Raw genomic sequence first — 27,371 nt, 5'->3', positions numbered from 1 at the left:
AAGTCATTTCTCTCCCCAGGACTCTCTCCTCTAGGCCCAGCTGCCACAGCACACTATTGCCAGGGCTTGCTCTAGACCACTTCATTGTCTCTTTACCCCACGTTTACTTCCCACAAACTCAAGTGACCCTACCAGCAGTGCACAGGGGTAGCCATGTTCTTCATATTCTTGTCATTTTTTTATCATTTGCACCCTTCCACCAAAGCCCCTTCCCTCCACTAACATACAAGTTACCCACTGGTTAGTAAGACAGGATTACCAGCAACTAGTAGTGACCCCTTGACTATGAGGGACAGACACATTTCCTACAGGATAGATTGCAGCTCAAGGTAAGTGGTTTGGACATGGGTAGACCTTTAGATCTTTTTTCTTTTCTTTTTTTCCTGCCTGGATGACTTCAAGCTGTTCCACAAGAATGAAAATAGCATTGGCTATATCCTCCTCCTAAGGTTTTCCTTATTCCTACAGGATGGCCCCAGCACCAAGTATCACCCCGACACAGTCATCAACACTATTCTCGTTCTGTTTATCCAGAGTATTTTATTGTAAGAGCTAAAGTGTTGATAAGACCAAACCCTGGCCCCGTTTCAGAGGTATCTGAAGCTTCCTCCTCACTGCTTCCGGTGGCACAGCCTCTGGATGTCGCTGGCCAGCTCCAGGCAATGCAGGATGCGCTTCTTCTCAGCAGCCAGGTCCTCTGCAGAGACCTGGCCCAAGAGCTTCTGGATAAATATATCCTGATCTTTCAGGAAAATGTTCTTATTGACTCCTACATTTGGCACTTCCTCCAAGGACCCAGATTTGAAGTGGATGCTTATATGTCTGTTCCTTTTTAAGCCAGGCCCTTTCTCTTCAATCCATGATAATGGACTGCAAAGACAATAAGAAAAAAAAATTCCTCCTGTTAAAAATGACACTGGACAGAGCTGGAGAGGGGGTTAGTTCATGCAGTGCCTGTTGTACAAGCAGAGGGCGAGAGCTGGGATCTCATACAAAAGTGGTACTGGCTGGCAGCCCACTTAATTCCAGAGCTTAGGACTCTAGGAAGGCTGCTATCCAGACTCATGGAACTTGCAAGGTCTGGACTCAGTGAAAGACCCCGGCTCAGTAAATAGAGACTGGTCAAGGAGGACGATAGCATCCAACATCAACTTCCAGCTTCCACATGTATGTGCACACGTGCAAGCACACACATATGAACACATGTAGGTACTCACACCTGACTTCATGTGATTTCACCTTCCCTGGAAGGCTGCCTCTTGGTGATGGTTCAGTACCACCACACCACTCAAAGGCTACAGTGACTATTTTCTAATCTTACGATAGCCGAGTTTTTATTTCGTCGTGTCATCTCATGTCACCCATTTGCCACTAGGATAGCAATATTCTCCTGTTGATCGCAAAGCACCTCTGTATCTATTTCACTTCCTTGACCTCTATCTATCTATCTATCTATCTATCTATCTATCTATCTATCTATCTATCTATCTATCGATCTATCTATCAGAGCTATGATATCTGGCCATAGAAAACACCAAACTGCCTAGTTGATTGTGATTTCAAGCAAATACGTCACTGAATATCAGAAGATAACAAAAGCTGACCATACTCTATCCAAAAAGCAGACCCCATGCCTGTTTTGCAAAGTTCACAGAACAAGCTGGGTGTATTGGTAAGTCTAGCTAAAGTAGGAAATTCTTGAGTTTGAGGTGTGTTGCACAATCTATACAGTAAACTGAAGGCCAGCCTGGGCTTCATATTCACTAATTTTACTTCAATTCTGGATAAAATAAATTTGATTTATTCAAGTTTTGTCTATTTAAGACAACTTCATATATCCTTCCAGATAACAGAGTGTTGCAGTCTGAGGCAATAAAGATTACCAATGTGTTTCTTGCACCTCAGTTTTCTCATAACTAAAAACATTCAATGGTAGTAACGGCAGATGCTCGTGTGTTTCCTACTACTTGGGCTGAGACAGAAAGACTGCCTGAGCCGAGGAGTTTGGGATTAGCTTGGACAACTCAGTGACATCCTATCTCTTTGATAAATAGAAAAATAAGTAAATAATAAAGCTTAAAACTAATAACTTACATAACTTAATTACATGCAACTTGGCTTATTTCTGTAAGCCATTATTTATGTAATGGCAACTGGACTTACCTTGCTCTTTCATACCTCAGAGGGTACAAAGGATGAAAGGCAACATGAGCAGTAGTTCTCCTGACAGGAGCAGGCACCCGTCTTGGGTCTGAATGCCTGGCAATGGTCTTTCGGGTCCTCGTCAGAGTTACCTGACGAATGCCTGAGGATGTTAAGAAATCTCTTACTGCTCCTCACAACTCACCTTTTGTTCTGGGTCTCGAGCTGCACGGTCATTTTCATATATTGATCTTCTTTTCGGTTTTCCATGGTGGCAGAAATAAGAGAAAGCTCCCCAAAGAGGGAGACCAGCCAGGTCAGGCGAGAAATGCCACTGAACGCAGGGAAGCCAAATTTCTCTTCTTCCAGGGGGCTGGCTGCAAGACAAGACAAATGCTAAGAGAGGTGGGAAAAGGAACTGTCTCACAAACATCACACCCAGGGAAGCTGGGGAAGGGGCCCAACAGAGTGATCTGAGAAAAGGACATCTCGCCTCAGGGCGCATGCGTGTACAGTGATCAATAAAAGGATGGAAAGTGAGGTGAGTAAGTGGAAAATGTTTCTTTTCTTTTTAAAAAAATAGTATTTTATTTAAATTTTTGAAAATTTTCTTTTTTTATTCAATATTGTTAGTAAAATAAGGCAAACAAGCAACAGGAGTCAATACAGCCAGAGAGAATTTAAAAGTTTGTTATTGGGCTGGCTGGCTGGATGGCTCAGCAGTTAAGAGCACTGACTGAGCTGGGCAGCGGTGGCCACACTTTTGAGTCCAGCACTTGGGAGGCAGTAGCAGGTAGATTTCTGAGTTCGAGGCCAGCCTGGTCTACAGAGTGAGTTCCAGGACACCCAGGACTACACAGAGAAACCCTGTCTCGGAAAAACCAAACCAAACCAAACCAAACCAAACCAAAACAGCACTGACTACTCTTTCAGAGGTCCTGAGTTCAAATCTCAGCAACTAAATGGTGGCTCACAACCATCTGTAATGTGATCTGATGACCTCTTCTGATGTGTCTGAAGACAGTTAGTGTACTTACATATAATAAATAAAATCTAAAAAAAAAAGAAAGAAAGTTTGTTGTTTTGTCTTTGTTTTAGAGAGGGAGAGGGGGAGGGAGTTGGGTAGACTTGGTGGGAGGAGCTGGGAGAAGTTAGAGGGAAAACATGATCAAAATACACTGCACAATTTTTTTTCTAAGAAAAAAACATTTAATGTAGGAGTGCTGTCTGCTTGTACACCCAAGTGCCAGATCTCTTTATAGATGGTCGTAAGCCACCACGTAATTGCTGAGAATTCATCTCAAGACCTCTGGAAGAGTAGCCAGTGTTCTTAAAGGCTCAGCCATCCCTCCAGATCAAAAAATGTTTTAAAAATATTTTAGATTTCTAATATACTGAATCCAATTATTTATGCATATGAGTATATATATATATTTATATGCATATATAGATTCTTGTAAGTCTTGCCTGTGCAGACAGCAGGCTGGCCTCAAACTCGGATATCTACCTGCCTCTGCCTTTCAAGTGCTGGGATTAAAGGCATGCGCCACCTCTGCCCCGCTTAATCACATTTTTTATTTATTTACATTCCACAAATGTTGCACCCCTTCCCGTGCCCCTCTCTCCAAGTTCTTCACCCCATCCTCCATCCCCTTTGCTTCTGAAAGGGTCACCTTTTAAGTCAGGTTATAGCAAATGATTCAATCTCATTAAGGAGAAATGAAAACAGAGAGATGGTTGGTCTTCCCTGTCAGCCTGGTTAGATTTGGGATCACTTAGGGTCACACTTTTGGGTGTGACTTTAAGGGAGTTAAGAGAGTTTCTCCCTGAGGAAGAATCATGAATGTAGTTCTGCCCACAATGGGCTGAAGTCCTGGCTGAATAAAAAATAGAAAAGGCTCTCGAACCAGGCGGCCTCAGCCGTTAACAACGCCGAAATGGTCAAGATTAAGGCTCGGGACCTGCACAGCAAAAAGGAGGAGCTATTGAAACAACTGGACGATCTGAAGGTAGAATTGTCCCAGCTGCGTCCAAGCTCTCCAAGATACGAGTCGTTTGCAAATCCATTGTCCGAGTCCTACTGTGATTAAGCAGACTCAAAAAGAAAACCTCAGGAAATTCTACAAGGGCAAGAAATACAAGGCCCTGGACCTGTGACCCTAGACTATGGCCGCCGGTTCACCAAACAGAGGAGAAGCTTAAGACCAAGAAGCAGCAGCGGAAGGAACACTGTACCCACTGCGCAAGTCAAGGCCTGAGACGACAACCACAGAAAGTGCAAGACTTAACTGGAAAAAACAAAAAATAGAAAGGACGGCTGGAGAGATGGCTCAGCAGTTAAGAGCACTGACTGCTCTTCCAGAGGTCCTGAGTTCAACTCCCAGCAACCACATGGTGGCTCACAAACTTCTATAATGGGGATCCAATGCCCTCTTCTGGTGTGTCTGAAGACAGCGACAGTGTACTCACATATATAAAATAAATAAATCTTAAAAAAAAAAGTTTTTTTAAAAAGTGGAAAAGAAAAACGTGAGCTAAGTAGCAGCACTAGGCTTCTTGACTGAGGAGACGATGTCACCTCCTGCCACAGAGTCCTCTCTGTCGGTGGTACAAAACGGACACTTCCTGAAGCCGCTGTGGCAGGTATGTTGTCCTAACTAGAAAAGTTGTAATATAGATGTTTTTATTGTTCTTGTATGAAATTCTCTAAAGATAATTAAAAAATAATACTTATTAAAAATAGACAGTGAACTATGCCTCAAATCTAACCTCTTTCTAAAAATGTTCCCTTCATTTTTATTTTATGTATATGGGTGTTTCGCCTGCAGGTATGTCTGTGCACCCCATAAAGACAGTGTCAGGTCATCTGGGACTGGAGTTCTATCTATGCAGTTGTAATCCCCTATGTCGATGCTGGGAATTAAACCTGAGCCAGGGAGTGGTGCTTTTAACCTTGGAGCCATCTCTCCAGCCCTTGAATCTAGTCTCTCTGTGGCGTAAACTATGTGTATAGTTATATTAGTTATGGCTGAGGCACTTCAGTCTATGTGCCTTTCCTCCTCTGCCCCTGACTCTCTTCACCGCTTCTGTTTTTTTCCCTTCAAGAGCTTACTGACTTCTCCCATTTTAACAACCTGAAATGATAACTGTAGAAGCAGTGTGTGTGAGGTCAAGGACCCAGCTCACCTCAGCAGAGGCCGGCTGAGACTGCCCAGGTAGCAGCTCTAATCTGGATGGTTTCTGCTGCCATCGATGTTAGTCCCGGGGCCTTTCCCCACCCCCTCTCCCTTGGCCAGCAGCCCTGCCTTGCACTGACCTGTGAAGCGAAGAGATCCTTTTAGCAGCTCCTTCCCGGCCACTTCTCTTTTCAGGAATTCGAACTCTTCCATCAAGAGTTCGATGTGCTCCTCATGCAGGACTCTCCCTGTTGTGACAGTGTAGAATAAAAGGCAGCCATTACCCAGTGTACAGCTAGCTCTGTGGTTGCGGGTTATGCCATTCTTCCTCCTGAACAAGATACAGTATGCCCACAACAATATCCGGAGCACATGCGAGGACAACACCACTCTACCCTCACACACCACGCCTGACGTTAATGTGCATAGCTTCCTAACATCTCCAAATCCTTGGGAATACTTATTTTTCTAGCTAATGGTGGATATCCGTGGGACACATGGAGGTTCTTGTGATCATTGATAAGGGGAACCAGGAATGTTACCTGCCCAGAATATGGGGAGCAGACATGGTTAACAACTGGTGATCTTGTGTCTAGACTGATGAATTTGTCAATCTATAACACCTCTCTTTATGGAAAGTGTCGCATGTACTTAATCTATAGACCCTTCCTTCTTTATGGAAGATGTCACATGTGCTTTACAAGAGTTTTGATATCGTCCCATTTTAAGCTTTATTTTACACATGGAATTGAGTTAATTATTTTTCACTAAATTTTCCTTGTTTAGATGTGCCTAAAATATACTACTCATTCAGGGTCAGACTCCTGAAGTCTGAACCAAAACCAGCTACTCAGTTATGTGGGGTTGAACCACCTTCTCGTCTTCTGTGAATTATTACGCTGCTGGCCATGGTGGTCACAGAGACCCCTGCAGATATCATGGTGAATGTGGTATCTTTTGGAGATTTTATTAGCATTTCTTTAGGGACTGGTGACGTTTTATTCGTTTGTCACTTTGGAAAATGAGATTTCTACAAAGAGCCCTTTTTTAGTTATTTGGTTTGTTTTCAGTTGTGGAATCCTGTAGATATTCTGAATGTTAAACTTTTCTCAATGCTTTCATGTGTACACACCTTCCCGTTAACACTATTCAACCTTCCCTTTGAAGCATCACAAGTCTTTTACATTTGTCAGTTTTACACTTTTACTTTTTTTTTTTTTTTTCTTCAAGACAGGGTTTCTCTGTGTAGCCCTGGCTGTCCTGGAACTCACTCTGTAGATCAGGCTGGCCTCAAACTCAGAAATCCGCCTGCCTCTGCCTCCCGAGTGCTGGGGATTAAAAGCGTGTGCCACCATGCCCGGCCCTTTTACTTTTCTTGTGCTTTTAGTATTACATGAAAGAATTGCAGCCATATAAAATGAAAGAGTAATTTCTTCATTAAATGATATTTGGAGATGTAGATAATCACATGCAAAATACTATACTACACACTTATCAAAATCGACTCACAATATATTATTAAATACTTTATTATAAGCTCGAAAATTAGGGAACAATAATGAAAACATATGGTAAGTGCTTGAGAACAGTGGTTCTGCTGCTGTGATAAAATAAAATCACCAAAAATAACTTTGCAAGAGTTTAAGATTCCATCACAGTAGGAGGCATGGCGGTAGGCAGCAATCATAGCAGCAGGCACAGCATCAGGCAGTGGGCACAGCAGCAGGCAGCAGGCACAGCAGCAGGCAGCAGGCACAGCAGCAGGCAGCAGGCACAGCAGCAGGCAGCAGGCACAGCAGCAGGCACCATGCATAGCAGCAGGCAGTGGGCACAGCAGCAGGCAGCAGGCACAGCAGCAAGCACCATGTATAGCAGCAGGCAGCAGGCACAGTAGCAGGCACCATGCACAGCAGCAGGCAGTGGGCACAGCAGCAGGCAGCAGGCACAGCAGCAGGCACCATGCATAGCAGCAGGCAGCAGGCACAGCAGCAGGCAGTGGGCACAGCAGCAGGCACCATGCACAGCAGCAGGTATGGTGGTAGTCTACAGGCATCAGGCATGGCAGCAAAGCAGAAAGCTGAGTAAGCACATTTTAACCAAACACACACACACACACACACACACACACACACACACACACACACACACACACACACACACACACACCAGGGAAAGTGGTAATGATAATAAAAATTTAAAATAGGCAATATGCATAGAAATTTCAAAACCAAATGGCCAGCAGCTACAGGAAAAACATGTTCAACATTTATCATTAAGGAAATAGAAATATAACCCACAAATGAAATATCACTTCATTCCATTTAGAATGGCTATTATAAAAATAAGGCCTAAAAGATGCTGGCAAGGATGTGAGCTGAAGGAAAGGCTTACTGTCATGGAAAACATGCGGAAGATCCTCACAGGGTTCAGAAGAGACCTAACGTGACCTACCAATTCCACTACTACTTCTGTAAACCACAGAAAACAGATTGTCAAAGGGACATCTGCATGGCCTTGTTCGTCTCAGCACTATTTCAAAGTGTCATCTACAGACTCAGAACACATAGACTGCAGTGCTTGCCCACAACAGAACACTGTTCTTCCACAGTGAGGCTGAGGCCCTGCAATTCCCACCAGTATGAGAGGCCAAGAGAGTATTATGTTAAGCAAAATTGAAATGAGCCGGTGCAGAATGGAAGAAGCCGATCTTACAGGAGATGGGGAAGGGAGACAGGAGAAGCCAGGCACTGAGTACAGATTTAAAAGGGATACCTGGTGCACCAGTCCAGTCTGATGAGTCCCTGGAATGGAGCCAGTCCCAGCTTCCAAGCTTAGCCTCGGTCCCACATCCTGTCCACCAATCCAGTTTGGTTAGCCCAACAGACCCTATCCTGTCCATTCCATATCTAAACTGGCCTAGCCTAGGTCACATATTCTGTACTCTAGTCTGGAAAGTTCCCTGGACCCTAGCCTGCCTGCCTGCCTGCCTGCCTGCCTGCTCTCTCCCTAATCCCCAGTTCTAAACCAGGCCACACAACTGTGCACCAACTCAACCTAACCCACAGGCCTAACTTTGGTGGCATAGACTATCTATCTGCCAGCCTTGCTACCCTGCTCAGTGGTCAAGATCCTTCCCGGTCCCTGCTCTCCTCACTCCCAGGCATAGCTTGGGTAACACATCTTGCACACCAGGCCAAACGGATGCAGCCAATATATACTATTTGATTGCTTTCTTGTCGCTGCTTTCTTGCTTACCACTGAATCGGAATGCTCCCATTCCTCCCATCCAAAACCAACCCTGAATCTGAAGGATTAACCAACTCCTCATACCTGATACAAACATACTTTCATTCAACAGAGGCAGCCTTGAATCTCATACTAGACACACAGTCAAGGAAGGGGAATCCACATGCCCAGGTCTCCCTGGAAAATCCAGAATATGGAAGGCTAAGACAGTATGTCCCCTCCTGAAAAGCCACCAGTTCTACAGAAGTTTTCTCTGGTGAGAATTACTTAAATGAATCCCAGGACGCTGAGTTAGAATTTTTTTTTACCTTTATTTTTATTTTATATGTATGGGTGTTTTGAGTGCATGTATGTTATATCTATGTACCACATGTGTGGAGGTCAGAAGAGGATATCAAAAGCCCTGTGATTGGATTTACAGATGGTTGTACAGGTGCTCAGAATCAAACCTAAGTCCTATGAAAGAGCAACCATTTCTCATGACTGCTAAGCATCTCTCCAGTTACAGGACATAAATTAAAAGAACAATCAAACTTACACAACTGATAGAGTTTTAAAAAGACATAAGCAGGGGTTGGAGAGATGGCTCAGCGATTAAGAGCACTGGCTTCTCTTCCAGAGGACCTGGGTTCAATTCCCACCCACATGGCAGCTTGCAACTGTCTAGACATAACTTTAGTTCTGGGGAATCCAACACCCTCACACAGACACACATGCAGGCAAACACCAATGCACATAAATAAAAATAAACAAAAAAAGGAAGAGTTAAGCAAACAGCTCAATGAACTTGAAGAGACCAGCAATAAACACCGGAGCGATGCACAAGAAAACACAAACACAAGGCTGAACAAAATGACAAGAACAATTAGGAACTTGAAAATGGGATTCAGTAAAGAGTCAGAAATACTGAAGAAAACTCAGGCTAAAATGAAGATAGAATTGAAAAACGTAAAACCCAATTAGAAAACTCAGGGGAAAGCCGTAAAGTGGGATGGGTAAAATAGAGGATAGACTGTCAGGACTTTGGGCCTCTCCAAACTGTTCTTAGTCCTGCTACCTGGAGAACAAGAAACTCTCAGACACCAAATGGATACAGCTGCTCAGCTCTGGACTTCTAACCTCCAGCAGTCTGAGATATGAGCTACATAAACCTCTTTTTTTTTTTTTTCATAGATTACTAATCTTAGCAAACAAAGATCTCTAATCCCCAAACTTTTTAAAAGAACTAAACATACAGTATGTTTAAGTTTCCTAGCATACAGTGAACCTTTAATAAATACTTATTAAATTAGTATAACAAGGAAACTATATAGTATACATATAAGACAACCACTTACATTGATTTGGGAATTTTTCCATTATTAAGTTGTTGCAGGATATTTGATCACACTGTGAACCCTGACATGGTGCTGTTTACTGGAAAAACCCATTTCTAGTTGTGGTGTAGCTCAGCCTTAACACATACCTTTAATCCAGTAGTTTTCTGCTTGAGTATTCTCAACGGATTAAATAAAGTCAACCATAGGTCAAGAGGAGGAACAAGTAACCAGTGGACAGGAAGTGAACATAGGATTATTAAGAAAAAAACCATAGAGAGTAAGAGGGAGTCAGAAGGGTGGGTAGAGAGACACACAGGAAGTAGAAGGGAGGGTCATTCAGTTTGAAGGAGCTTTTTGGTGATGGGGATTCATTCTGGGATGTCAGCTGAGAAGGAACGACAGCTGGGTGCTTCCTCTACTTCTCTGAGCTAGAAGGTTTTCAACCCAGCCCCTGGCTTCAATGGTAAAATCCAATGATTAAGATTTTGTTAAAAAAAAACCAAAACCCATCAGTAAGTATCTGAGGTACAAGTACAATATCAACATCATGCCACTGTGACATGTGGCAACCAATCTACTGTTTCATTAGAACAAAGCTAAGAGTCCACAGGCTCCTCTGCATTTTTCTCATCCACACACCTCCCTATGCATCCACAGCCTGGGCCAGGAGGGAGATGGGAACTCAGTAGCAAAGCCGATGCACATAAGGCAGCTTGCTGGAAAGGCAGTGACGTCACCCTAGAAACTCAGGAGGCAGACAGAGTCAGAGAAAACATCACCTTTCTGTGCAGCCAGCTCCCACAGCTCCTGCGCTGCCGCAAATGACAATGCCATGGGGTATTCCACGAGGACATGCTTGCCAGCCTGAAGAAACTGCCTTTGAAAACAAAAAGACAGGGAAAGGACACTTCAAATAAACTCACAAATGCCCTGTAGGAACACAAGTCTGCAAATGCATGAGAGCCTGTGTACGAGTGTCACAAACAGCCAAGACCCAGTGCCCCCATGAGAAAGTGTCACAAACAGCCAAGACCCAGTGCCCTTGCAAAGTAAAGAATGATCTATACCAAACATGTCCAGTTGTAAGATCATTTCACTATTCATCAGTATTCAAACTCTAGTTTACTTTCCACTACTGGGATAAACGCTGTGATCAAAAGCAGCTTTGGGAGAGAAGGGTTTATTTCACGAGATCTCACTATGTAGCTCTGGCTGTCTTGGAATTCACTAGGCTGTCCTGAAACTGACAGCTCTGCTTGCTTCTGCCTTGTGATTGCTGGGGTTAAAGGCGTGCATAACCACATCCGGTTCCTGACAGTATTTTTTTTACGTACAGTATAGTTCCTGCAGTAATTTTTTTGTGTGACTACACTGTCACTATCTTCAGACACACCAGAAGAGGGCATCAGATCCCATTACAGATGGTTGTGAGCTACATGTGGTTTCTCAGAATTGAACTCAGAACCTCTGGAAGAGAAGTTGGTGCTCTTAACAGCTAGGCCATCTCTCTAGCCCTCCTGACAGTAATTTTTAAAGGTCACAGGACAACGAGAATTTTCTGTGTTGACCATTAAGTCCCACTTGCATAGTTTTTAGCTTGCACATGTAAGGCAAAGCCTGTGTGCATCAAGAAACCTACCTTATATAGTCTTCGTGGCTGGAACTCTCAGTGCAAATATAGGCGACATCAACCTCTTGGCTGCGGAGAGCATCTTCCAAAGAAATCTGCCGTACATTATCAAGGCTCCCAAGTTCTCGTCTGTTTCAGAAATAACAAGCAGTCTTAAAAGTAGACAAAACTGAGGCTGATGAGATGGCTCAGTGGTTAAGAATACTGACTGCTCTTCCAAAGGTCCTGAATTCAAATCCCAGCAACCACATAGTGGCTCACAACCATCTGTAATGGGATCTGATGCCCTCTTCTAGTGTGTCTGAAGACAGTGACAGTGTACTTACATAGAATAAATAAATAAATCTTTTTTAAAAAGGTAGACAGAGCCAAGGCTTCTATTAGATGAGCAGCACTCTTCTCCCCCCTCCCAACAGTGCCCAGGGATGAGCTTTTGGAAAGTAAGAGACTCATTTTCTCCTTCCTATTTCCTGGGTGTTTTCCACTGTAGAGGAAGGAAAGTAAGCAGCACTTGGGCTGAATTCAGGAGACCTGGAATAGAAGCCAACATGGCCACCAATGCTGTGCAGAAACCACAAGCCTTCCAAGTTACTGCTCTAAAATAAAAAGAACCAGAACCTTGTAGTTCACACAAAAGGATCTTTGTGGTCATTTCTACTAAGCTCCTGATGAAATGTTGTGACTACCACAGCAAGCCAAACCTCACGTTCACACCACCCTGGTACAAACCATCATATACTGCAAGTTCCTTCATGTACTTCAAGGCTTGCTGACCATCAGGAGAAAAAGCAAGCATCCCTGTCTCTATTACAACTAGCCTAGAGAGGCCATGGTACCACAGCTGAGCAGTGGGGCCAGGATGGAAAGCTAGGGGACTATCACTATGACAGAGAACACAGTAAAAGAGCCGGAGTCAGGCCATTCTGTACTGGGCCCCGGTGCAAAAGCTTTAAGTGGTCCTGGAAGGAGGCTGCCTCGGAGACACGGACAACCAACAGCAGCTTCAGCCAAGCGGGAATCTGTAAGCTACCCACTGCACACTGCTAGATTTGACTGGCACTTATTGTTTGCCTACTGTGTGCTGCACTGTGGGAGAAAACATGAAGAATGAGCTCATGGGGCTGGAGAGATGACTCAGTGGTTAAGAGCACTGACTGTTTTTCCAGAAGTCCTGAGTTCAACTTCCAGCAACCACATGGTGGCTCACAACCATCTATAATGAAATCGGATGCCCTCTAAAATAAAATAAAGAATGAGCTCACATTCTGACAGAGGCATGGAGACACACACACACACACACACACACACACACACACACACACATACAGTACCAACAACAGCAACAAAAAGACTAAGTGGGAATTATATAGGGGTGCCTGGAAATAGGGGGCCAACTCAAGTCAGTCAGACTGGGAGGACGTGTTCCTGTGTACTAAATATGAACCACCACAGTGGTTATTTATGACTTGTGAAAGTATTTATATGGCTGGGCACAGTGGCACACACCTTTACTCCCAGCACTTGAGAGGCAGAGGCAGGTGGATCTCTGAGTTCAAGGCCAGACTGGCCTACAAAGTGAGTTCCACGACAGCCAGGACTACATAGAGAAATGCTGTCTCAAAAAAAAAAATTATCTGATTATCTGATGCTCTTCAGGAGCAACTGGACACAGAGCTCTGCCTGCACTGTCACTGCCACCCCATCATACTCCCCCTGTACCTGTGTCTACTTCATAATTAGTCTGCATTGCAGATGCTTGGCTGGGGAAGAGGGTAGGAGCAGACCTGACCGTGAAGCAAAAATGAAGACGAGGATCACATTTAGTTTCTATTCAGCTATAGTGAAAAGAATCCATACAGAAAAATGCCACGAGGAGAGGCCCTTGGACCTGAGGGCATTCGATGCCCACTGTAGGGGAATGCCAGTGCAGGAAGATGGGAGTGGGTGGAAGGGTGGGGGAGCATCCTCATAGAGGCAGGGGAAGGGGGATGGGATGGGGGGTTTACGAAGGGGAGACCTGGTTAGGGGAAGGTATTTGAAATATAAATAAAGAAAATATCCAATCAAAGAAAGAAAGAAAGGAAGGAAGGAAGGAAGGAAGGAAGGAAGGAAGGAAGGAAGGAAGGAAGAAAGAAAGAAAGAAAGAAAGAAAGAAAGAAAGAAAGAAAGAAAGAAAAAAAGAAAGAGAGAAAGAGAGAAAGAGAGAAAGAGAGAAAGAGAGAAAGAGAGAAAGAGAGAAAGAGAGAAAGAGAGAAAGAGAGAAAGAGAGAAAGAGAGAAAGAGAGAAAGAGAGAGAGAGAGAGAGAGAGAGAGAGAGAGAGAGAGAGAGAGAGAAAGAAAGAAAGAAAGAAAGAAAGAAAATGAAAACTGCCATAAAAGCCGAAAGGGACTTGGAGCAGGGGTACAGGGAGATGGGAAGCCAAAGGGGAAAAAGTAAGTAAAACAAATTTTGCTTAAAAAATATAAGTGAGACTTAATAATTTCCATATTAACTTTAAATTTTTAATTAAAAAAAGAAAAAAAGTTAAGTTCAGGTTGATCACCAACCTGAAAAGAACATATAGAATTAGAATCAAACACTAGTTTTTAAATGTAATTCTTGGGTTTTCCAGTTGTTAAGATTACCGAATCCTTCTATGTCTGATTTCTTATCTTGACCTGGAGTTGGTAATAGTGCTGAGAATGGTAATATAATGTATGAAGCCCCGGGGTGACAGTTTTGAATGACAGAATGGCTAAATGACACACCTAGACTTCCTTCAGGCCAAACATACCATTCCCTCACTGTGTGCATTCTGTAGTAAACACATACTCATTGAATGCGCCTCCGTGTGAGGTCTGTACTGGGCATCACTCCCTGGACACGCAGCAATAGGCCCCTGACTTCAGCCCTCAGGCCTCTCCAAATTAGAGAGTTTCTAGGGACCACTACTCGGCATGGTTCTCTGGGGACACTGGCTTTCCCTTACTCTGGGTCTAGGATGTCCATGCCCTCATTGTGATTCCCATGAATCACAGAGCACAAACCAAGTGGACCTTACCTGGACACATATCCAATCAGGTTTAGGAATGCTGAAGAGTGTGGATCCTTCAAGTCCCTTATCCTCACAGAGCCAGCTCTGCCAACACCAACCACTACCACACCAAATTTCCTCTTTGGCTGAAATATCAAAGACCGATGTGGGGTTTAAAAACAGCCCAGCTATGCAATGGAGTGCATCAAAACTGAAGACCAGGTCAGGTTCTGGCAAGCAAGGGAAGCTGGCAACCCCAGACATACGAGAGTTGGGATAAGACTACCCTAGAAACCAGGTCTCAGACACCAGAGAACTAGACCCAAAGCATATTGGGAAAGGGCTCTGCCCATCTCTCTGTGTTGAAGACCTACCGCCCATTTGGATCTATCTACAACCACTTTTCCATAGACTTAGGAATTTTCTGCTATAAGTCACACCCAGCCTGGTATGGTACCTCTACCCTACCTGACTCCAGGTTCTAGGGACAAGGGCTCTAATCAGCTGGGAGTCATAAGAGGCTGACAGACCAGGATACATAGGAAGACATCTCTTTACTCAGCCTCAAGATCAGGTTGTTTTAAGTTCTTACCATGGCTGAGCTCCTCTCTTCCTGTACCTTATATAGTATCTTTGTATCTGTAAATATACTGCTAGAGGACAGATGTTAATAAATTATAGTGGAGAAAAGTCCATTTTAAAAGCTATAGAGGGGGGCTGGAGAGATGGCTCAGTGGTAAGAGCACCCGACTGCTCTTCCAAAGGTCCAGAGTTCAAATCCCAGCAACCACATGGTGGCTCACAACCATCTGTAACGAGATCTGACGCCCTCTTGTGGTGTGTCTGAAGACAACTACAGTGTACTTACATGTAATAAATAAATAAATCTTAAAAAAAAAAGAAGCTATATAGGGCTGGAGAGATGGCTCAGTGGTTGAGAGCACTGACTGCTTTACCAGACAGAGGTCCTGAGTTCAATTCCCAGCAACTACATGGTGGCTCACAACCTTCTGTAATGGGATCCAGTGCCCTCTTCTGGTGTGCCTGAAGACAGTAACAATGTACTCACATATATAAAATAAATAAATCTTTTTTTTAAAAAAGCTATATGACTGCTGGGCAGTGGTGGCACATGCCTTTAATCCCAGCACTCGGGAGGCAGAGGCAGGCGGATTTCTGAGTTCGAGGCCAGCCTGCTTTACAGAGTGAGTTCCAGGACAGCCAGGTCTATACAGAAAAACCCTGTCTTGAAAAACCAAAAACCAAAAAAAAAAAAAAAAAAAAAAAAAAGCTATATAACTATAATACATTATAACCCCAAAACAAAAGTTACTGCCATGTTCATTAAACCCAGTTCATTTATGTGCATATATATCAATTGTAATTAATGAAAAAGAGACCATGAATTCAAGAGGCAATAATGGAGGGATGTGGGAGGGGTTGGAGGGGGAAATTATGCAATTATATTTTAATTAAAAAATTAAATTGCAAAACAAGTAAAATAAAAATAATTTGGATGAGAAAAAAAAAACCCTGAATTTACTGTTAAAGTCACAAGCCAAGTCTGGAACCCCATTCACTATGTGGTCTAAATCTTAACAACTAAGTCAAAGAAGTAGATGATGGACGACCTCCAGCACGTAAGCCCATCTTAGGCTCCAATGAGTTTGGAGCCCATCTAGGACCTTCCAACTAGGGTAAGCAACGGGAAAACTATTGCATGGTCTGCAGTAGAGATCTGCTGCTCCGACAGATCCACCTGATCACCACAGCTGTGGGGGCAGATGAGCTCCTGGTTGGTGGCTAGAGTGGGTGACCCAGGAAGTTACAGGAAAACATCCAAGAAGTGACCAGAGCAGAATGCTGTATCGTGGAGAAACTTCCAGAAGAATATGCCCAATAGTAATTTAGCTTTTTGTGATTATAGGAAACATTTGAAATCATCAACATATCCGAACCCTGCTCATTCTACATGGACTGACTTAAGGGAGGTGGACATAGATAAGAGCCCAGGCGGTCCTAATGCCTCCCCTATCTCCCAGAGCATGTGCACATCAGTGACCTAGAGGGAAAAGCTTACTTGTCTGGGCTAATGTTTCTAAACTCTTTGGGGTGTGTCGGGCGAGGGCAGAGGCTATTTTAAGTGGGTGAAATCACGGATTAGTAGGCCTCGTTGTGTGGGCTTGGAAGGCAAAGCCCACTATGCCAGGAGCACACAGCACAGGGAGATTCCTCACTTCATGGCTAGGAACTGAAAGGGGCGGGGGAGGCAGCATAGTGACCCATAGCAGGAACAGATAAAACTCAAGGGAGATAATTTTCCCTCTATCACCCACAGCCGTGAGCAAGTGGGTAGCTTAGGGGACAGGTTTGGAAACTGCAGCAAAGGTGTCCCTTACAGCCCCTGAGGGCAGCTCACCTCAGTACTCATCTTGGCCTCTTCAGTCAGTGTCCGTGAAGAGAGAGAGAGGTTCGGGATCTTGGGGCGCGAACTCTCTATGGATACAGTTTTCACGCTGGCTTTAGATGTCAACACTGTAAGGGGGAGCTAAGAAGAGGAAACCGTGGTGTGATAGGCAGATAAGTGATATACAGACATCTACACCCCCAAAGGGAGCCCTGGGCACACCAAAGTACAACTGTGCCAAAGTCCAATTCGGTGATGCAGCAAGTATTTAACTGAGTCACTTAAAACTCACCAACAGAAGTATGAGCGAGGTGCTAACTACAAGGAGCAGAAGTAATCAACAACACAGGTGCAGCCTCCAGACACACACAGCTTGCAGTGGACCGTGAGTTAATAATTTCTTTTCGCAGTGTGGCTGATCACAAACTATTTTCCCCCTTTTTCCACTGCCCTCAAGAATATTTCAAAGTTCCTGTTTTCTCCCACATTGTTAACATTTTATTTGCCTTGTGACTCTTTTTCTTCCCCCTTGGAGGAAATGTTGCAATTTGGAGAACATGCCTCCGAACAGGAACGTCAGCTGAGGTCCCCAGATCAGATTTGCCATGACCATGTCACAGGGCGTTTTCTTCATTGCTAATTGCTACAGTCCCTCCACTGTGGGCAGTGCCATCCCTATGCAGGTAGACATAGGCTGTCTAAGAAAGCTAAATGCTAGGTGGTGTGGTGCACGCCTTTAATCCCAGCACTTGGGAGGCAGAGGCAGGAAATCTCTGAGTTCTAGGCCAGCCTGCTTTATAGAGAAGCCAGGACTACACAGAGAACCCTGTTTGAAAAAGCAAAACAAAAGAGAAAGAGGGGGGGGGGGCAGGGAAGGGAAAAGAAAAGCAACTGAATGAGCCAGAGGAAGCAAGCCAGGAAACTGCCTTCCTCCAGTCTCTCCTAGAGTTCCTGGCTCCAGGCTTCTTCTGCCTCTGTGTTCCTGACCTTACTTCCTGTCTTAGTCAGGGTTTTGATTCCTGTACGAACATCATGACCAAGAAGCAGTTGGGAGGAAAGGGTTTATTTAGCTTACACTTCCATACTGCTGTTCATCACCAAGGAAGTCAGGACTGGAACTCAAGCAGGTCAGGAAGCAGGAGCTGATGCAGAGCCATGGAGGGATATTCCTTACTGGCTTGCTCTCCCTGGCTTCCTCAGAGATGGTACCACCCACAAGGGGTCTTTCCCCCTTGATCACTAATTGAGAAAATGCCTTACAGCTGGATCTCGTGGAGGTATTTCCCCAACTGAAGCTCCTTTCTCTGTGATAACTCCAGCCTGTGTCAAGTTGACACAAAACCAGCCAGCACACTTCCTTTAATAGACTGTGAAGGGCCTCTAGCCAGCCCATGCATAGCAAACACAGCTCTGACAAACCTTGCCCTTCTACCCGATTCCCTCTGCCTTGCTAAAAACCATTAGATTACATTCCTGATGCTAGCCCACACAGTCTATTTCCTTATATGGCCACTTCCTCCTCCTGAGACTGACTACCAAGATCCAACAATCAAAGTATTGAAGACCAGCAATCAAAAGCCCCCTTTGGCTCACCTAATTAACATGTCCAGTTAAAATTAAACACCTCTGTCTGGCGGTGCGAGCACATGCCTTTAATCTCAGCAGAGGCAGGCAGATGTCTCTGAGTTAGAAACCAGCCTGATCTACAGAGTTCCAGGACAGCCAAAGCTACAGAGAAATCCTGTCGCAAAAAAAAAAAAAAAAAAAAAAAAAAGAAAGAAAGAAAGAAAGAAAGATACAATCAAGCAAAAACAAAGCAAAACAACAACAAACATTTAACACCTCATCCTAACACAGGGTTTCCCCCTTTACCTTTATAAACCACCATTTTTCTGAGTCACATCTGTCTCATCTGTCTCTATCCAGACCTCCCTAGTACTCCATCTCCTGTCTGTCTGTCTCTGTCTCTCCCTCTCTCTGTTTCTAGCTCTCTAAAATGTATATGAGTATACTGTTGCTCTCTTTAGACACACCAGAAGAAGGCATCAGATCCCATTACAGAAGGTTGTGAGCCACCATGTGGTTGCTGGGAATTGAACTCAGGACCCCTGGAAGAGCAGTCAGTGCTCTCTCTTTTTTTTTTTTTATTGGATATTTTCTTTAATTACATTTCCAATGTTATCCCCTTTCCTGGTTTCCCCTTTGAAAAACACCCTCCTCCTATCCCCTCTTCCCTCCCCCTGCTCACCAACCCACCCACTCTCGCTTCCTGGCCCTGGCATTCCCCACACTGAGGCACAGAGCCTTCATAGGACACAGGGCCTCTCCCCCCATTGATGTCCCCTTGGCTACATATGCAGCTGAAGCCATGAGTCCCACCATGTGTGTTCAACATCCTTGGTCATCAGGGAAATGCAAATCAAAACAATCCTGAGATTCCACCTCACACCAGTCAGAATGGCTAAGATCAACAACTCAGGTGACAGCAGATGCTGGCGAGGATGTGGAGAAAGAGGAACACTCCTCTATTGCTGGTGAAATTGCAAGCTGGTACAACCACTCTGGAAATCAGTTTGGCGGTTCCTCAGAAAATTGGACATAGTACTATCAGAGAACCCAGCAATACCACTCCTGGGTATATACCCAGATTCTCCAACATGTAATAAGGACAAATGCTCCACTATATGGTAGTTACAACCATACACATGGTAGCTCACAACCATCTGTAATAAGATCTGACGCCCTCTTCTGGTGTGTCTGAAGACAGCTACAGAGTACTTGTATACATAAAATAAATAAACGCAAAGCACAGCGTTCCTCCTGCATTTTGCCTCCCTAAGCAGTGACTCAGCAGCATTCAGGTCCCCGGCGGCGGCAAGGTGAAACACAGAATCACACTAACATGGTGGAAAGGGGATGGCAAAGCAAAGTCTTAAAAGACGGGGATGTGAGAGGGAGCATAGGAGAGGGCTCGTGAAGCACTGGGAGGTTGCAATAGCAAAACATAAAGCACAGAGGGGAAGGATAAAGTAATGCATAAAAAAATAATAACGCTGAGAATGATCCCTGTGAGTGCTCAGCAAGTGCTCAGTACCTAGGCATCACACGAAAGGCTCAGTACCACACATCTGTCTAGGTATCACACGAAAGGCTCAGTACCGCACATCTGTCTAGACATCACACGAAAGGCTCAGTACCACACATCTGTCTAGGTATCACACGAAAGGCTCAGTACCGCACATCTGTCTAGGCATCACACGAAAGGCTCAGTACCGCACATCTGTCTAGGCATCACACGAAAGGCTCAGTACCACACATCTGTCTAGGCATCACACGAAAGGCTCAGTACAGCACATCTGTCTAGGCATCACACGAAAGGCTCAGTACCACACATCTGTCTAGGCATCACACGAAAGGCTTAGTACCGCACATCTGTCTAGGCATCACACGAAAGGCTCAGTACCGCACATCTGTCTAGACATCTTTTTCTTGTGATTTGAGACAAAGTTTCTCTGTGTAACCTTGGCTGTCCTGTAACTCAGAGGTCTGCCTGCTTCTGAGCTGGGATTAAAGGTATGTACTACCACTGTCCAGCTGAAATAAGTCTTTAAAAATTCATTCTTTGATACTTTTCAGTGAATGACTTATCTTTACATCTATTTTATATACTCGTAACATGGAACAATGCAAAACTGTCTCATGTGAAAAGGGCTGCTATTTGATTTTTACCAATGAAGACCAGGGAGCCGGATCAAAGAGGCAGAGAAAGCACCCAGCTGACCTTCCTCCTCAGCCCAGAAGCAATGCCTTTTCCTCATGCCTTCTCAAAACAAAACAAACAAAACAAACAAACAAACAAACAAACCCGTCAGGGGGCTGGAGAGATGGTTCAGCGGTTAAGAGCACTGACTGCTCTTTCAGAGGTCCTGAGTTCAATTCCTAACAATCACATGGTAGCTCACAACCATCTGTAATGGTATCTGATGTCTGAAGAGAGTCACTGTATATTCACATGCATAAAATAGATCTTCTCTAAAAATATTGATTTAAAAAACCCATCAAACCATCTACTTCCTGTGTGTCTCTCTCACCACCCTCCTAACTCCCTCTTACTCTCTATGGTTTTTTCTAAATAAATTCTATGTTCCTGTACTACAGCGCAATTATGATAAAAACTGCATGGTACTGGTATAGCGACAGACAAGTAGACCATATGGAATAGAATTGAAGACCCAGAAATGAACCCACACACCTATGGTCACTTGATCTTTGACAAGGGAGCTAAAACCATCCAGTGGAAAAAAGACAGCATTTCAACAAATGGTGCTGGCACAACTGGTGGTTATCATGTAGAAGAATGCGAATTGATCCATTCCTATTTCCTTGTACTAAGGTCAAATCTAAGTGGATTAAGGAACTCCACATAAAACCAGAGACACTGAAACTTATAGAGGAGAAAGTAGGGGAAAGCCTCAAAGATATGGGCACAGGGGGAAAATTCCTGAATAGAATTGTGCTGTAAGATCAAGAATCGACAAATGGGACCTCATAAAATTGCAAAGCTTCTGCAAGGCAAAAGACACTGTCAATAAGACAAAAAGGCCACCAACAGATTAGGAAAGGATCTTTGCCAATCCTAAATCAGATAGGGGACTAATATCCAATATATATAAAGAACTCAAGAAGGTGGACTCCAGAAAATCAAATAACCCCATTAAAAAATGGGGCTCAGAGCTAAACAAAGAATTCTCACCTGTGGAATACTGAATGGCTGAGAAGCACCTGAAAAAATGTTCAGCATCCTTAATCATCAGGGAAATGCAAATCAAAACAACCCTGAGATTCCACCTCACACCAGTAAGAATGGCTAAGATCAAAAATTCAGGTGACAGCAGATGCTGGCGAGGATTTGGAGAAAGAGGAACACTCCTCCATTGTTGGAATTGCAAGCTTGTACAACCACTCTGGAAATCAGTTTGATTTTTGGTGGTTCCTCAGAAAATTGGACATAGTACTACCGGAGGATCCTGCAATACCTCTCCTGGGCATATATCCAGAAGATGTTCCAACTGGTAAGAAGGACACATGCTCCACTATGTTCACAGCCTCCTTATTTATAATAGCCAGAAGCTGGAAAGAACCCAGATGCCCCTCAACAGAGGAATGGATACAGAAAATGTGGTACATTTATACAATGGAGTACTACTCAGCTATTAAAAAGAATGAATTTATGAAATTCCTAGGCAAATGGTGGACCTGGAGGGTATCATCCTGAGTGAGGTAAGCCAATCACAAAAGAACTCACATGATATGTACTCACTGATAAGTGGATATTAGCCCAGAAACTTAGAATACCCAAGATACAAGATACAATTTGCAAAACACATGAAACTCAAGAAGAACGAAGACCAAAGTGTGGACACTTTGCCCCTTCTTAGAATTGGGAACAAAAACACCCATGGAAGGAGTTACAGAGACAAAGTTTGGAGCTGAGATGAAAGGATGGACCATCTAGAGACTGCCACACCCGGGGATCCATCCCATAATCAGCCTCCAAACCCTGACACCATTGCATACGCCAGCAAGATTTTGCTGAAAGGACCACCCTGATATAGCTGTCTCTTGTGAGGCTATGCTGGCGCCTGGCAAACACAGAAGTGGATGCTCACAGTCAGGTATTGGATGGAGCACAGGGCCCCCAATGGAGGAGCTAGAGAAAGTACCCAAGGAGCTGAAGGGGTTTGCAACCCTATAGGTGGAACAACAATATGAACTAACCAGTACCCCGGAGCTCGTGTCTCTAGCTGCATATGTATCAGAAGATGGCCTAGTCGGCCATCATTGGGAAGAGAAGCCCCTTGGTCTTGCAAACTTTATATGCCCCAGTACAGGGGACACTAGGGCCAAGAAGTGGGAGTGGGTGGGTAGGGGAGGGGGGGATGGGGGACTTTTGGGGATAGCATTGGAAATGTAAATGAAGAAAATACCTAATTAAAAAAAATTCTATGTTCACTTCCTGTCACTTGACTGATTTTATTTAATCTTGTTTACAATATTTATGAAGAAAGTTCTTGGACTAAAGGTGTGTGCTAAGGCTGAACCACACACAACTAGAGACAGGTTTTTGCAGTAAATAACACACTCTCTCTGGGTTTACAGTGTGATCAAATATCCTGCAGCAGGACAGATACTCTGCTTAGATGGCTCCTCTAGAGTTGACATGCTGTTTTGTAATTCTCTTGACTCGATTGCAAGTGTTTGGCTTGGTCTGGTTAACTGAGAGTTCTTAGCATCTCTTCTGTTCCTAGGAGGACAGATAGGTACATGCAAACTTGGCTGAGGCTCAACTAGTCAAAGCCAAGAAACTACTTGCCTCTGGGGCCTAAGTGCGAAATACAAAACAGACATAATGCCTTCACTCTTACCTCAGCCATCCAACTGGCCAGCAATAGCTACCACTCCCCAGTCTTCCATACCAGCTCCTCTCACCTCCCCAGTCTTCCATACCAGCCTCTCTTATCTGATTCAGGGTTCATTTGTTCTTTCCATCTTCATTTCAAAGGGTCTACCTTCTACAGTGGAGTTGAAGGATGGAATCGTGTCATTTCCAGGTAAGTGGATGGAAAAGAAGATCCTCATGTTACATAAGAAATAAGACTTAAATCTTTCACCTTTTCTCTTCTATGTATAATTTAGATTTATCTATATGTACATCTACTAAATGAGGTGATATGTATAAGTTACTCAGTAGAGAGCTCTTGGTGCGGCCTCAAGAAATTTAGCAGGAATGTGACATTGGGCGAGGTTAAGGAAGTAGGCTAAAGATCTTGACCATCTTGATAAGTCCCTGAATATCACAGACAGGGAAAAAATAAACCCGCTTCAGCCTCAGCAGTGACTCGAGTCATGTTACGGTGTTGTCTGTCTTTTTCTTTTCAATCCTCATCCCCTCCCTGGCGACCCCACTGACTGACTGAGCTGGCTCGGTTATTACCCTTACCGAATAATGGATATCTCAATATATATTTAAACTGTACTTATCATAGCTTAAAATAGAGAGCATATCCATATTTAACGAAAAAAATTTTTTCATTCAACTCAATTTTAAAGCTTATTTGAATGAAATCCAGACATTCTGGGGTCCCATTCATGTTCTTATTTTATTTTATTGTATTTGTTTTGTGAAACAGGATTTCTCTGTATAGCCCTGACTATCCTGGAACTTGCTTTGTAGTTCAGGCTGGCCCCAATCTGCCTACCTCTCCCCCTCGAGTGCTGGGATTCAAGGTGTGCTTCACTGTGCCTGGCCCCCCATCCAAGTTCTTAGGCTTGTTCCAGGTCATGATCTCACTTCCCTATGCTACAACTACTTGGTCTGATAATTACAGGAAACCATGAGCCATTTGAACCAATCAGAACCTGCTGATCATACCAAGCAATTTTTCAAAAACAAGAGACCAAAAGAATCAAAACTTTTAAACAAGCAAAATATCTTTGGGTCTAACTTTTGCTTCTAACATTAAAAATCGTAATTATTACATTTTTATAGAGATCTCCAGTTAAGACCTGGAGAGATTGATCAGCAGTTAAAGGATATGCTAACATCCAAAACTCTAAGATCTACAGGTAACATGTTTTCATTAATAACAGCAGCCACACAACATGGTTCTGGACAGATGGCTCATCAGTTAAGAGCATTTGCTGTTCTTGCATAGGGTCAGAATTCAGTTCCCAGCTCCCATGTAAGGTGACTCACAGATGTCTGTAACTCCAACTACAGGGGATTTGTCACCTTGTATTGTCATCCTCAGGCATGTACATACATAAACACACACACACACACATACACACAAATAATGTTTTTTAAATTTTTTATTTACATTGGTGTTCTGCCTCCATGTATATCTGTGTGAGGGTGTCATGTCCCCTGGAACTGGAATTACAGACAGTCGTGAACTGACATGTGAGTGCTGAGATTTGAACCTGGGTCCTTTGGAAAAGCAGCCAGTCCTCTTAACTGCTGAGCCATCTCTCCAGCCTTAATATTATACACTTTACAAAGCAAACAGATATCAAATGCTTAGCCTATCTTTGAGAACCTCCAGACTGCAGGGACACAGAGACTGGCTCCTTTGGTAATGGTGTTTGGCCAACTAAGAATCACTGAATAGTGAAGAAAGGAAGACAGGATTACTTATGCCTCACCTGCACAGCTCTCCTAACAGTTCATCACCAAAGCTGCATTTGGCCACAGTTGCTACAGCCCTGAAGGAGGCATGGAAGGGCTCAGGCTCCTCTGCCATACCCCAGCCTTGCTCTGAGACCCCCTACACCTTCCAAGCACCTTCCAAGCACCGTCCATGCACCGCGGAGACAGCAGTCTGCTGATGTTCACTCCCGGTTGCCACCCTTCTCTCATGGATATCCTCAACTCTGCCCATTTTTCTACAATGCAGGCCAACAACAGTTCTTTCCTTTTATTCCGTTTTTCAGGATTTGTGTGTGAATTTTGTTTCTGAGGAAGGATTTCACTTTGTAGCCCAGGGAGGCACGAAACACACTCTGTGGCCTAGGCTGACCTCACACTCTCAGCAACTCTTCTGCCTCAACCTTGATTTATAACAAAACCTATGAAGTAAAACATAATAGCTATACAGATGTATATAATTTATATACATCAAAATAGCAACAATACTTGTCTCTGAGTACTAAGTTTCAGCAAAATTTGTTCCTTAGTTCTAAAAGTTCAAGTATAGTTAGCCACACATATTTCTCAGTTTTCTAGCCATCAAGAAGGCCCTTGACAATACTTTGTCTACCACGTGGCTTCAATATGTGCTACTCTGCAATGCAGAATGGAAGAAAGGGATCTGAATATTTATTAATACAACCTATTACAATAAAAATGAACTCTAGTTCAGTAAGAACTCAAATTATTCAGTAAGAACAATTTAAGAAATTCTTGGAAGTAATATAGAAACTTCATTAATTATGGGGGGAACTTTCCAGTGCTATAGTGTTTGCTTTGTGCATTGTGAGTGCTAATATTTATAAAATCTTAGGTTGAACATTCTGTGGCCTTACATAGCTATAGCTATCCTACCGAGCAAGCATGCTCTTTATCCCCACTTGTACAAATGAGGACACTGATACACCAAGAGGTTAGCTAGTATACCCCAAACCCATAACAGCTGTAAGATGCAAAACTGGAATTATGTAATGTTAAATAGAAAAATATCTGGATCCAAAACTGCACATAATGGGTTTCTCTGTATAGCCCTGGCTGTCCTGGAACTCACTCTGTAGATCAGCTTGGCCTTAACTCAGAGATCTGCCTGCCTCTGCCTCCCAAGTGCTAAAGACTAAAGGTGTGCGCCACCACCGCTGGCCTTTTAATTTCTGTTTTTAGTAGGACCTAAACTCAGCCTTATCTCTGAGTTCTTCAGATAAGCAAGCGACTTAAAATTCAACCCTCACAGGGTCTTCCAACACTCTTTCTTTCAGTTTTCAAAGAATAAAGTACAGCTAGGAGAGATTATAAAAGACACACCTGGCGCAAACTCTCAACCTCCAGAGTTCAAAGTCATCATTCTGGATATGACACTGTCAAACCGGGGGTAGGGGTGGGGGTGGGGGGCTCAGTCCCCCAGTCAGTGCACGATACACCTACCAGCCTCATCTAGGTAAGGCCGGAAACCATCAGCACTTTTAAACGAGATGGAGATTTAATTTCTTTACCATCTTTACTCGGGAATGCCGCTTCCTGAGAGGAGGCCCCCCCCCCCCCCGGTCCGGCCTGCGAAGGGCTCCGCAAAGAGAAGCTGGCGGCCAGGGCGCTCCGGGGTCCCGAAAGGATGGCGGGCACGCGGCCCCTATCGGCCTTGGCCTCCCGTCTCAGGGTCGTGCGCTCAGCCCCGCGCCCCTCCCGGCCAGAGCTCACCTTACCAGCGGCTCACGAGCTTCCGCTTCAGCGCGCCCAAATTGCAGCGTCCCAGCAGCTACAGACAGAGCGCTGCTAGGATTCGATTGGCTGTCCAGATGGTAGGCGGAGCCTTGACCGAGCAATTCCCGTGAGTCCCGCGGCCCATGCTGCTGAATGGGGAAAATTACGAGCTGCTGTGTTTTTGCACTTGTTTGGTGTGGTGTCGCTACTTTGTCAGCTCCCTTCGCGCCAAATGCAACTAGGGCTTTTTTTTTTTCCTGGGTATATTCGGGACCTTGTTTAGTTTTGCGGCTCAAACATAATTGATCTGACACAAAAACTTGTTCCTGTAAGGAGCGAGGATTCCAGAAAACCAGTGTTTGTAATTCCCTGTCTTCAGGGCTAGGAAACAGCATTTTCCCAGGAACAGCCTGGTCTCACCCTGGGAATGGCGAAAGAGTAGACGCACTGAGGGGAGAATCAGAGTGCTGTGCGAGGAAAGTGTACCAAGGGTA

At 44.1% G+C, this 27,371-nt stretch overlaps 1 protein-coding gene and 1 pseudogene across 7 annotated transcripts; one reads left to right on the top strand and one right to left on the bottom strand.

Annotated features, from left to right (window-relative positions):
• Positions 1 to 520: 520 nt before the first annotated feature.
• On the bottom strand, positions 521 to 26,976 carry Blvra (biliverdin reductase A). 7 transcript variants are annotated; one of them, XM_030246651.1, is made up of 10 exons: positions 26,875 to 26,948; positions 23,360 to 23,506; positions 18,528 to 18,675; positions 16,947 to 17,075; positions 14,555 to 14,673; positions 11,523 to 11,642; positions 10,663 to 10,760; positions 5,459 to 5,566; positions 2,348 to 2,519; positions 521 to 870 (listed from the first exon to the last, which is right to left on the bottom strand). In XM_030246651.1, exons 4-10 carry the CDS (start codon positions 16,956 to 16,958, stop codon positions 612 to 614), a joined length of 888 nt encoding a protein of 295 aa, XP_030102511.1. In that variant the 5' UTR covers positions 16,959 to 17,075; positions 18,528 to 18,675; positions 23,360 to 23,506; positions 26,875 to 26,948; the 3' UTR covers positions 521 to 611. The 7 variants fall into 7 exon arrangements, with proteins under 7 accessions (XP_030102511.1, XP_006498632.1, XP_006498634.1 ...); XM_006498569.3 differs by lacking the exon at positions 18,528 to 18,675 and having other exon boundaries at positions 26,875 to 26,935; XM_006498571.3 differs by lacking the exons at positions 18,528 to 18,675; positions 23,360 to 23,506 and having other exon boundaries at positions 26,880 to 26,974.
• Gm31414 lies at positions 4,078 to 5,285 on the top strand (annotated as a pseudogene).
• Positions 26,977 to 27,371: the final 395 nt, after the last annotated feature.

The sequence above is a fragment of the Mus musculus genome, chromosome 2 (assembly GCF_000001635.26).
Source record: "Mus musculus strain C57BL/6J chromosome 2, GRCm38.p6 C57BL/6J".
Classification (NCBI taxonomy): Eukaryota; Metazoa; Chordata; class Mammalia; order Rodentia; family Muridae; genus Mus; species Mus musculus.
The sequence above is the reverse complement of the archived record's forward strand: the minus strand, read 5'-3'. Positions and strand labels throughout refer to the sequence as shown.